Source organism: Aethalodelphis obliquidens, unplaced genomic scaffold, assembly GCF_003676395.1.
Source record: "Aethalodelphis obliquidens isolate GAN/ISIS:26980383/991018 unplaced genomic scaffold, ASM367639v1 scaffold30, whole genome shotgun sequence".
Classification (NCBI taxonomy): domain Eukaryota; kingdom Metazoa; phylum Chordata; class Mammalia; order Artiodactyla; family Delphinidae; genus Aethalodelphis; species Aethalodelphis obliquidens.
Window position 1 is genome coordinate 16,709,213 of NW_020837974.1, and position 12,779 is coordinate 16,721,991.

Below are 12,779 nucleotides of genomic sequence, written 5' to 3' on the forward strand. Positions count from 1 at the left end.
CCTTTCATCTGATGTTGAATTTCTCCCTGCCACATAGGTACGAAGACGCCCTAGTCCTCTTGCTCACGGAGGTGTTGAATCGAATCCAGTTCAGATACAACCAGGCCCAGCTGGAGGAGTTGGATGACGAGACACTGGATGACGATGTAAGCAGCACATCCTAATTGACCTTATTCATTGTCATGCTGTGGTATGAATCGAAATGGAGCCTTGGAACCCGTGGCCTTTTGCTCTGGAGATTATTTTTAAGCCAGAGTGGTCTTATGATTTGAGTTATGCATTTGAAATTTGTATCCGACTGGTCTCTTTGGGTTCATTAACTGTAAAAAAAAAGTTTTACAGGCATTTACCTCTATGGACTAGAGAGGTAAGTAGAGAAAACCATATGTACAGTGAAAAGTGGTTTAGTAAGAACTCTGCATCTACCTCCTGTTTCCCCTGCCTTGCACCCACACTCTGGGCAACAAATAAAAGCTAGCTGGATGCTGGTGGAAATAGTTAAAGAGATACTTAAATGATAAGGCTAGAATGAAAGGATGTCTCTTTTGACTATATATATTTTGTAAACTGATACCTCTTAAAATCAATCTTGAATTTAATAATGCTGGTGTGCCCAGCGTTTGTAAGGAAAATGTCTTTAAGGACACAACTCCAGTGTTCCTTTTTCTTAAGCACCATGCATTTAAAAAATTTCAGGTCACTGGTATGACTCTCAAAATAACAGCCACTGTGGTGTGGTCAAGACCTTGAGGGAAGCCATATTTGGGTTCAAAATAGCCTTGTACTTGGAATCAGATGGCCTGGATTTGAATCTCTGCAACCCTGGGTAGGATGGGGGTAGAGGTCTGGTCGCTGAATTTCTCTAAGCTTTAATTTCCTCATCTCCCAAAAGTGGAAGGATATATCTGAACTGACCTGTGTTGACAGTTACATGTGAGGGTAGCACATGTGGATGTACTGACCACGTGCCTGGTGGATAGTAGAGGCTTGGTGAATTTTAGCTTCACTTCCCGTTACCTGTTTGATATAGGCCAGTGCATCTCATATTTTAGCCTGGATAAGAATCACTGGGATGGCTTGTTAAATAGACTTTGATTCAGGAGGTCTGGGGTGGGGTCACAGAGTTTGCATTTCTGACAAACCACCAGGAGATGCTGATGCTGCCTGTCTGAGGACCATACTTTGCCTGGCACTGGTGTGGTTGGTTATACTTATATGTGCTTAGTAACGGGCTGTCTCAGAAGGTAATGAACCAATTCCTATAGCTGGGATGACGTAAAGGGGACTTGAGCATTTCACAGGTGGCTTTTTAAAAATATCTTATTCCTATGACAATAGGGAGAAAAGTAGGTCATTCTATGTGGATCATTTGCTTTTTGAGGAAATAGCTTCTTGTGAAATTAATTCATTGGATTAAAAAATAAAAAAATTTTTTTAGCTTAGCCTTTTTAAAATACCAAATAACCTGGTTCCATCATTTGCTATTTCTTCACATATTTATGTCTGAGAGTGGACTTGAGGTTGAGGACAGGTTGGCAGGGAAGATGACGAGACTCTGCCTGTCTGGGAGAGCTGATCCTTCTGTGTTTGCCCCGCAGCAGCAGACAGAGTGGCAGCGGTACTTACGCCAGAGCTTGGAGGTAGTGGCCAAAGTGATGGAGCTCCTTCCCACACACGCCTTCTCAACACTGGTAACTCACCACTTGGAGGGGAACGAAGAGCCTAATTATTTCCCTGCATATAGCACGAGTAGTAAGGCTTTTTTGCTCACCAGTATTATAAAGTGTATATATTTTAAACAATAATAATTACCATAACTGACCCTCAAATTTAAAAATGTTAACATTTCGCCCAGATATTTTAAAATCAACATTTGGAAGCTCTGTTTTTCTTTCCTAAACTCTTGGGTGTAATATGAATTTTACTGATGCTTTCATCAGTAGCTCAGAAGTGGCTAAGCCCAGTGGAAGATATATTTATAAAAATTACATCGTTGAAAAGTTAGCCTTTGTAAAGCTCACTCTTGACAAATTATTTGCTGGGTACTCTCTGCCTGTGTGTATGTGCTAGAATCCTTAGTCATAAGGACTGATTTCATTTACTAAGTGGTGTTTGTTATTTGAGGAGATTTCATTAAGTCCATCTCTCCTCTAGAGGCAAGATAATTTATTAGGGTCAGCTTTGCATTGCACAGCCATTTTATTTTGCCGTCTGCCTTTCTTTGGGACCTGTCGTATTAACGTCTTAATTTTATCTTAATGGTGAGTTAGCAGCTTTAGAAAGAAAAGGTAGAGCTCTGGTTATGAAAGTCCTGTCTGCTAAATGAGTAAGGCAAACTGACTCGAAATAATTTGGCTGTCTTTTCACTCTGCCATGCACTTTAATAAGGCATATGTGCTATTTCTTTCAAAGGCAGGGTTTTCCTTGGACTTGAACGGAGGTGGGCCCTGTCTCAGAGCTCTAGAAGGTGTAGATCATTTGGGGGCTTGATGTCCTCTTTTAAGAACATAATAATCATAATAATCATACCCAGCATCCAGTGCTTTGTTTAGAAAAAGTATCAAACTGGGGCCTCCCTGGTGGCACAGTGGTTGGGAGTCCGCCTGCTGATGCAGGGGACGCGGGTTCGTGCCCCGGTCCGGGAAGATCCCACATGCCGTGGAGCAGCTGGGCCCATGGGCCATGGCCGCTGGGCCTGCGTGTCCGGAGCCTGTGCTCCGTGGCGGGAGAGGCCACAACAGTGAGGGGCCCGCATACCGCAAAAAATAAAATAATAAAAAATAGAAAAAGTATCAAACTGGTGTGTTATTTTCTTTCTTATTCCAAATATTAACTGGTGGTTTCAATTGTAGAAATTGCCAGGGGTGGGAGGTGCTGAAGGGTGCCACCTCTTCTTGGCTGCATATAAAGCTTCCCAGAGAAAAGGTTTTTATCCTGTTCCTCCCCACCATAGGTACTTCTTTCATTGTTGAAATGCTGTTACAATTTGCATTTATGCTGTGTTTTTTTTGTTTTTTAGTTTTTAAATCTTTGTTTCTTTGTTTTCAGTTTCCAGTTCTTCAGGACAATTTAGAAGTTTATCTGGGGTTACAGCAGTTTATAGTTACTTCAGCATCAGGTAAACTGGCTTTTATTTTCTAATTTAATGTTCAGAAAAAATTGGACTGATATTTAATTACTGCCTTCTGTGTTGTCAGAACATGCTTTCTCCACTGCCCCCTCCCTACTGCTCCCTCTCTCTCCATTTCTAAACAGGGAAAATTAAAAAAAAAAAAACACACACACAAAATCATGATTAAAAAGGAGCTTTGGGGGAGGTAAGAGATGAGGCTGTGACCGCATATTCCAAAGAGGCATCTCAGTGAGAGAAAGGAAGCTGGTTTGGAGCAAAGAGGTAGGACTTTTGAAAAACCCTAGTGATTAGAATATTTCTCTGTGTCCTTTAAGCCAGCTAGTACACTAGAAAAAAATGGTCTTGGACTTTCCTGCGACGGGTTCGTTCTTCTCTGGCTTTTAGAATCAGGAGGACATGGGAGCAACTCTGCAGCAGGTGGACTGGTAGAGCTCACCCTAGGGGATGGTTAGCTCTCCTGTGTCAATAGCCCTGACTGTAGCCAGTTGGAAAGATTTTGGCCTGCTGTTGGCAGGTTTCACCAGCTTGGGGTTTAGGGTTAGCATTTTTTGGTTATTTTGTCAATAATAATGATAAAATAATACCTTCTATTTGTAGAACACACATTGCATGCCAGGCACCATGTTATTTGCTTATGTTATTTAATTCTCTCAACTGGCCTGTGAGGTGTAAGTACTAATAATAGTTCTCCTGTTTTACAGAAGAGGAAATTAATGTTCAGAGATGTTAGTTTACCCAAGGTCACGTGGCTTGTTGGTGCTAGTACCAAGATGGTATAATAGGGAATGATAAAAAGTTGAATTAACCAAAATCTGACATTCATTCTGCCAGCTGAGAAAACACACACACACACACGCACACACGCACGCACGCACGCACGCGTATGTCATTTCACACTGCTCTTCCTCCCAGTTTTCCTTACAGGAGTTATGCCTGGCCCTGGCCGGGCTCCGCTCTCTTGTGTAACTCTCGTTTCAGCCTGGCACAGAGCTGTCCACGGTGTAGCCCACTGCCTGGATGAGCTTGTTATTTGTGGCAGAGCCTCCCCAAGAGGCTCCTTCTGAGGCTGCCCTTCTTGGTGGCCTGTGACGGCTTGTTTCCATGACTATATTAGCTTCTAAATAATCCACTGGGCCCCAGGAGGTTGATGGGACTTGGCATGCCCCAGCTTTAGGCCCTGATTGTGTAGATAGGGTAAGAACAGCTTATGCAGAACTTTAAAAAGACCACTTTTCAAAGCAAATGCGCCTGTAAAATGCTGTCAGCATTTATGGACATTTGCCTGTGTACAAATGCTGCAGATGTTTCCAGAAACCATTCTTGGGAAAAATCGTACTATGGTGATCTCTCCCTCAGGGCCACTATTCAAACTAGAATATACTCAGGACCCTAAAGACATTCTTGATCTTAAAAAAAAAAAAAGTCGAGCTTGTATTCCTTTCCCCCAAAATTGACCTTAAGTCAGTGTTAGTAGCTGACTTTTTTTTACATTACATTGAGTCGGTCTTCAGGTGAAAATCTGCAGTGATTCTTAAGTCCTTTTTCTGTGACATAATTGATAACTTAGAGCTTCTTATCTGAGAAGGATAATCTGAATGATTTTTCCCTAAATGAAATATCCTATGCCTGCTCTCATTGCCGCCCATTTACTGGCAATTTCACAGTGCCCTTGGCTCTTCCAGGTCATTTCTAAACCTCATCCCTAGCACTGATCCTTGGTGCATATACCCCAGTGGCAGAACCTCTCAGGCCAGAGAAATCCTTATTTCCTGTTTTAAAATGAGCTCTCTTATCCATGACAAAGCAAAAGCCAAGTTTCCAATGCAAAGGCTATTAAAAAATGGAAACTCTGAGTACGTTTTGTTCCTTGGTTCCCATGGTCATTTACCCCTCATATAACCTCCATGCTATATTAGTCAGGCTTACTGCCTCTTACCAGAAACTACGTCTCTTTCCCCTGATGGGTTATGGCCCGTTCCTTTCATTTGCATTGACCTTCTCCTGGCCTGAATTCCAGAGCCTGTGAGATGGGAGTCTTACTCTTTACTCTGCTTCTGCTGATCCTCCTGCTTCCACTTCCTCAGTAAAGTCCAAGGCAAAACACACTGTCCCTGTGGTAGGTACATCAGTCACTGTGCTTCCTCCCTTACCCCTGGGAATCATCCTTTGCCCTCGCTGTTTGTCCCTTTTGTGGTCTGAGAAATCCTCAAAGCCCTGTTGTGCCCCTAGTGCTGCATTTGTGTCCTTATGTGGCCCTCAGGTATCCATTTTGTAGGTGATTGGCTTCTGCCACCCCTCACTGAGATCTTCCCTCATTGGGGCAATATTTCTGCTCTAAGCAGCCCTGTTAATTTTTCTGTTTAGCTGTGCAAACTTCCCTGCCTAAGAGATTGCTCCAGCTACAGTATATAGATTTTTGGACTTAAATTCTTCTGCTTAGGTTCGTTTATGACTTGTTTGTTCTCTCAGAGTGGAATACCTTAAATGCTAATTTTTATACCTTTATCTCCCAGCCTCCCCCCCCCCCCCCCCCCAAAAAAAAAGAAAAGAAAAGAAAGAAAGACCGAATTATATTTAACATTAAGATGTTTCTTTCCAGGGCAGTGATTTGCCAGTGAGCTGTTCTTTGGATGTGGCTTAGGTACATCTAGACAGCTGCAGGGTGACTTGCTTTCTGTAAGATAGGACTTCAGTGTGGCCATGATATTTTCTATCTCTGAAAGCTGTACCTAGCAGTGTTCTCCCATGCAGGCTCCACTTTGCGGATGTTCTATGCTGTTGACTGGAGGAGGGAGGGAACGAAGCCTTAGCCAAATAGAAGAAAATGTGGGTTGATCTGAACAGCTTTTCACAGCGGGAACTCTAGCCCGCCCCCTCAGGTTGAGGTGTGGCACCCTGCATGATTTTTTGGTGGTGGTGGTAGTGTGTGGTTTCCAGGCTGGGGGGCAGGGGCTGGAGACTGATTTAGGGTACTTACTGCCTGTATGTTTGTCTGCCTTGCAGATGGAGCAGGGAAGAGCCAACTGCCATTTTGATTAATGTGAACCTTGAATGGCACATATGTTTTAAGTTGAATTATATGGAATTGCAGTTTTGTTAGGTCAGAAACGGTCAAATATCAGCAATCTCATATGGTTCAAACTAATAGTCTAAGACACACATAGCATTTGCGAGCTGTTTTTCATTTTAGGTACTGCTTTTTGTCAGACAAATTAGGGTAGGTTTAGAGGGGAGTGATCAGGATGGCAAGGATTCTCGAGGGAGGGTGACACAGAGAATGGAAGGGGCCCTGGGGTGTATTTCAGCCAAGAGGAGACTGGCAAGAGTGTGACCCCTCTCTCCATATCTCCCCAGGACTGTCATGTGTCAGCAGGCTTAGGCTTGTTTTCCTCCCCGCAAAGGGCGGGACCAGGGGTAATAAGGAGCAATTATAGGGAGACCCCTGTGTTTTTGACCAAGCTGTCCAAAGATGGAAGACTCCCTCAAGAGGCATTGGGCTCTCTAGTATTCAGTTGAGGTGTCCAGGAAGAGGCTGGAGGGGCAAGGCTGGGGGAAGGCCATGCTTCAGATGTATGCGTGGATGCAGGGGCCAAAGGGGAAGAGGGGCAGGCCTGGTCACCATGGCTTTTAAGCTGTCTCATGACCATCTACTAGGGAAACATGATTTAGGGTGGTGTTTTGGTTTGGTTTTTAAAAGAGAAACACAGAATGTTTTCCTTCATGCTTAAAATATTTAAGAACCTAGTTCTTAGGTTGTACCTAAGGGTACCTAGTTCTTGGTATTTAGTACAGTGAATAAGTTGAAACCGACTCGTCAGGGTAGAGCTCGGTGGGAGATGGGGTGGAAGATGAGGACGGGTACGTGCAGGGAGCGTGAGGGGCCACTGATGCGGATTCGAAACCTGTCCACGTTGCTCTCTGAAAGGAGAGCTGGCCTCATCTCTTTTGAAGCCTGTACCACCACCCCATCCAGTTCCAGGGTGTGTTTTTCTTAAGGGTTTATTTCCCACAGAGCCCTAAGCCTTGGTTGTCTGCATACAGGTGGAACAACAGGTTTTTGTTTACTCTGGGCTTCAGTTACATAGCAGTAACCCTGAACATCCTTGACATTCAGAAGGTGTGTAACTGTGGCACTCCTGTTAACTGGGAGAGGAGAGGAGAGAGGCATTTTTCCCTCTCATGTGACCAAGCACGACCAGAACCACTTCTTGGTTCTGTGTATTCTGTGGGCTCCTCTGGCTGGAGGTGTGGGACGCTCACCCTCCTGCTCCGACTAGGGGAGCTGGCCCACCCTCCTTAGACTCCCACCCAGCGGCCTTGGCAGGGCTGCCTGAGGCTGAGAAGCCCACTCCGTGTTTCTGCCCCGAGGCTCTGCTCTCCACGGGGAGTGTTGCAAGCAGACAGGTGATCGGGGGGCAGGTCAGGGCCGGCTTTGTCACTGGCTCTCTCCTTGAGTTGCCCCTTCCTTTTGTTCTTCTGCTCCTTGGGGTGTGACCCACTGTAACAACACCCTGGTCACAGAGTCCCCTTTTCCAGGCTCTTGTCCTTCCTTCGGGGCTGTCACAGGCTCTCTTCCAGCCTCAGCACTTGGAAGTCAGTGTAGGAGCTGAGGCATCGAACTTGCTGCTTCACCCCCAGTCTCTTAGGTGTCATCCTTCCTTTTTCTTCTCCACCAGTGTCGCTTATCCATATTCACGTTTACATAGTAAAGTGAATGCTCCCAAGGGCAGTATGAGAAAATTCAGGCCCCCAGGACTCTCTCTCCTGCTCTAGTTAGCTCTCTGTTGTGTGTGTCAAATTCAGTCGTACATCTGTGGTCACTCATTCTGTACCAGGTGCCGTGCTGCCTGCTGGGCAGAGCCCCTCACCACGAAGGAGTTCACAGTCAGTGAGGAGACAGACTTATAAATCAGTAGTTTATCTCCTTACGTGCACGGAGTGCCCTGGGGGGGTGTAGGAGGGGAAGTGAGTTCCCTCTGTTGGGGGAGTGGGGAGGGAAGGCTTTCCAGGACAGGCGATACTTAGGTGAGCCTGCAGGCTATATGAGGGCCGTGAGGTGTGCGTGACCAGAGAGTGACGTGGGGACTCCAGGCAGAGACCCCAGCTTGTGCAGAGGTGCAGAGACGAGGCACCAGGGGGTCATCAGTGAGTCCAGGTGATAGAGTGGGATCGGAGGAGGAGGTGAAGTCACAGAGACCTCAGCTGAAGCTGGGGAGGTTGGGATTTTCCCTTTTGGCCAGAGGGAGCCCCAGAAGGGTTTGGCACCTCGCCTGCTGGGAGCTTTGTGCTTAGATCTGGGTTCTAGGAAGATGCTGTGGAGCGCCATGGAGGGGGGAGGTTCCTGCCTCCAGCAGAGTAAAATCCTGAAGTGGCAGTGGCAGGAGAAGGTTTGAAAAGTATTTAGGGAGTGGATGGATTGCAGGTGCCCTGTGGCAGTGATCTTACTGTTACTGCCCCTCCCTCCTTCCTCCTGGATGCAGGAGGAGGACTTGGTCAGACGGAGAGCGCTTTCTCTGGCTTGGCAGTAATTAATATATTTTGTAGACCTGTGTGGGGAGAGGGGTCCAAAGGGCAAGGATGTGGCTGCATTGAGGATGCTGTTGTCCTTCATCTTTGTTTCCTCCTTGCTCAACTTGAAGAAATGTTGAAGGAAAGTTTCAGGCCTTAGAAAATCACTAGCTCTTTGTTATTCATTATTAATTACAAACACTGAATAATGTTTTATAGTTCATAGGGTTTTTACACATTCTAATTCAGCCCTTACTATAGTGAATTAGATAGTAGCGCTTGCTTCCATTTTAAAGATGAAGAAACTGAGACTTAGAGGGCTCTCTGAGGCACAGAGCTTGCACGTGGCAGGGAACGTGTGTCTTCTGAATCCCAAGTCCTATGCCTTTGGTCCATACGGTGCTACCTGCGAACCTGGGGGGGAGTGCTGAGTGCACCCTGTTCTTTGAACCCTGTCAGCCCATGGAGACTCCATTCTGCACCAGGGCCATTTGCAGAAAGCCCGCAGAGTTGCATAGACTTAGCTTAGGAGTCTAGCTCTGCCCTGGAAATACGACCCATGTTAGGCAAGTTACTGGGCCCCCGTGGGTGTGTTTTCTTGTCTGTGAAATTGGCGGTGTCATTCCTCACAGGGTCCAGAGGAATCCAGTCATGGATCAGATCGGTCCATGTGAGCACGGCCCGGGCTATCTGTTGTCTCTGTTTCTCCCTCTGGCCTTGGGGTGCATGTGGGTCTGGCTGTAGGTGGAGCCTGCCCAGTTTCCCTGCTTGGTACTGGGAAGCAGCCTGTGGGTTGCTATGTTTCAAAAATTGGTTTTGCTGAATGTAGCTTGCCTGGATGAGCAGATATCTGTAGCGGTAATTAAAGCATGTTCTTCCTGTTGAAAAACCATCTGAAGTGTTATGTTCCAGGACACAGGTTGAACATCACAGCAGAGAACGACTGCCGGCGGCTGCACTGTTCCCTGCGAGACCTGAGCTCCCTCCTGCAGGCTGTGGGCCGCCTAGCCGAGTACTTCATCGGGGACGTGTTCGTCGTGCGCTTCAGCGACGCCCTCACGGTGGTGGAGAGGTGGGTGGGCAGTTACAGCATGGAGCTCAGCTTACCTGCTTGTGTGAGGAACAGCTGTTGCCAGGCAGCTCTGCTCTGGCACCAGGTGAATTGAGGCTCTGCCACATACAGGGGAGTGTGGAGCAGTCACTGACCCTCTCTGAACTTCAGGTCCCTCATCTGTAAAATGGAGTGGACGTAGTATCCTGTAGGTTTATTGTGAGAATTACATGAGGTAAGGCACTGAGCACAGGGCCTAGTATGTAGCAAACAGTAAATATAAGCTGTTATTTCATAGACGATCTTATATTTAAAGATAGGAGTAACCTCAGAAGAAACCAGGTGAGGTCATAAAGAGACATGAAGAAAGCCATATTAATAAAAGGACAAACACGTAGGCAGTAGGCACTATCTGAGTAGGCAGCCAGAGGCCAGAGGTGGGACCTTTTCTGGTCCTTTTAGAATGGGACTGGTTTTTCCAGTCCTCTTAGGGTCCTGAGGATTTGAAGCTGGGCAGCCTCCAAGCCTGACCTGAGGGGTGGATCCCAGCCTTCCCACCACCAAGCTCCTTTTACTACTTCTTCCTCGAGGGTCCCCCACAGGGTTTACGGCTGCATTTGTTGAAGACCATTTCCTACTACCTAGTCTGCCCCCTCCCTTCTCATGAACTCATACATTTAAAAAGTCATATGCTTAAAATAAAAGTGACAGGAGGTTTTCAGATCATTTCAAGGTAACCAGTGAGTTGATTCGATCAAAACTGCGTGGGTGTGGGTCCAGCCAAAAGTTGAGAGACACCTGGTGCTTTCATTTACCCAGTAGCTGTATCGTTGGTAACACATGAGGGGTAGCTGGGGCTCAAGCCTAATTACTTGCATGCCAGATTTTTCTTTAACTATTACTCTTAGCTTAAAAGCAGCGATAACTAAGAATTTTAAATAAATCTTGAAAAACCAGATTAATAATAATAAAAGCAGCATACAGTAGTAGGAAATTTTCAAAAGTAATTTTGTACATTTTCTTTCATTCTATACTTTGAGGGACAGGTATTGTCATTTTATCTGAGTAAATTCTGGCCCAGAGAGGGTGAGTGCCTTACCTCAGGTCACACAGTTCATGAGTGGGAACACAGGTACTTTAACCAGTTTCCTGAGTCCAAATACTGTGCTCTTTCCAAACCACAGAGCTTCTACTTCAAGTTCTTTTTCTTCTTTTTCCTGCACTAGGCCTGTTTCCGCTGATGGTTAGTAGGAATAGAACATGTCCTTCTGTCTGAAATCTATATTTAATTTAAACTTAAGCAATATATTATATCCATCAGTCATTTCAACTTCATAGTGAAATGACTGTTCAGAGATCCTGGATTGCTATTTTGTAGGTCCTTAATATATACATCTTTCTGCACTGCTTAGGTTTTCAGGCTCAGTACGTAAAGATACTTTGCTGTTTTGTCTTCATTTAGAATAAAGTGTGAGAGAAGCCTCCTTGTTATGGCTATGTGATCTTAATAGCCACTGTGATTAGCAGTGTTTTCACTTACAGGTTACATAAAAAAAAACCTAATATTAAGATTGCTAAACATAGAAATATTAAAAGATGTTCATTTTTAGTGTAGAACAACGTTAAAGAATGCCGTTGAATGAAGAAACAGAATGTAAAGTCACATGCGGTATGATTTCATTTATATGAGGTGCTTAGAGTAGTCAGAACCATAGCGACAGAAAATAGAAGGCTGGTTGCCGGGGTGGGGGGGTATGGAGAGTTGTTATTTAATGGGTGCTGAGGTGCAGTTTTACAAGATGAAAGCGTAATGGAGATGGATGGTGGGGGTGCTAGCACGTTGTGAATATATTTAATACCACTAACACTTATTGTATGAAGGTGAAAAATGTGGGGCAGCTTAAAGAATTAAATACTGGCTGCGCATTGGCGTCTTACTTATTGATGGGGAATGATTTGATGCCTAGTTATCGCCACCACCACACCCTGCTTCCTAGGACTTCAGATTGAGAACCCTTGGCTCTTTTACCCTTATTTCCTTGACTGACTGGAAATTCGTCTTTCTGACTGCTCCCCAACCCTGAATAACTTGTGGCTCAAGCTTGTGGTTTTGTAACAAAGTCCTGCTTTCTCCCCACCATCAGAGAGGAACATTTTTCAGAGTATGGTCTACATGCATCAGAGTCCCCTGGCTGCTTTTCAAAGATGCACATTTCCAGACCCCCCTCAATGCTACAGAGTCAGTCTGTGGGGTAGCACCAGCGAACTGCATTTGTAATTAGTTCCCCAGTTGATTCTTACGCTCAGTGAAGTTTGAGACCCTCCTCACTGTTGGATTGGGGGAGAGAAACATGCACCATCTTCCCTGGCGTCCCCCTCAGACCTGCTCCCAGGTTTCCTTACAGAGCAAGCACAGAGAGAACCTAGCCAGGTCTCTAGTTTTTTTGGTTGGTTTGTTTATGTTTACTCAGAAAGGAATGTCTGTCTCTAGTGAAAGATGCATTTCCCATTTCCCACTAGAGCTGGCTGTTAGTTATTGTATTCAGTGTTCGTTTGTACTGATACATAGTGAGCCCTTGGGCAACCAGTGGACTCAGTAACTTGCTTCTCAAAGAATTGTGCTTGAAGTTAAAAATACCTTAATCTATTTTAGAAACTTTTGTGGCCTCCCTCCCCCCCACCCCATTTCAACTCTTCAGAAATTTAAAAAATTGTGTAGGAAATACCCATAGATTCTACAGAGAACATTTTGCTGTATTTTCTTTATCATATACCTATCCGCCTGAAACATTCACTTTTTTTCTAATTTTTGTTATTGTGGTAAAATACACATAGCATAAAAATTTCCATCCTAATCATTTTTATTGTATATATTGTTACATTACATTATGTTCTCTGTGTTGTGTTATATTGTTTTCAATGTAAGTAATGCTTTAGTTGGTATCTTAGTATATAAATCTTTATGCACATCTCAGATTATGTCTTTGGGATAAAATTGAAGACCTGGTCTGGATTCTTTTTGATTGAAAAAAAGTCTGTCCTCGAGACCTTGGTACCTAGTCCATTTTGTCTATTTTAGTCCATAAA

General features: G+C 44.9%; 1 protein-coding gene across 4 annotated transcripts in view; it reads left to right on the plus strand.

Moving 5' to 3' along the window:
* XPO6 (exportin 6) overlaps positions 1-12,779 on the plus strand; it is a 121,977-nt gene that overhangs the window by 73,793 nt on the left and 35,405 nt on the right. For 2 of the 4 annotated variants that reach the window (XM_027126548.1, XM_027126550.1), the window contains 4 exons: positions 38-146; positions 1,599-1,691; positions 3,049-3,118; positions 9,554-9,713. In XM_027126548.1, coding sequence (XP_026982349.1) covers positions 38-146; positions 1,599-1,691; positions 3,049-3,118; positions 9,554-9,713 — 432 coding nt within the window. The remainder of the gene's footprint in view (positions 1-37; positions 147-1,598; positions 1,692-3,048; positions 3,119-9,553; positions 9,714-12,779) is intronic. The other 2 variants (XM_027126549.1, XM_027126551.1) reach the window with 2 other exon arrangements.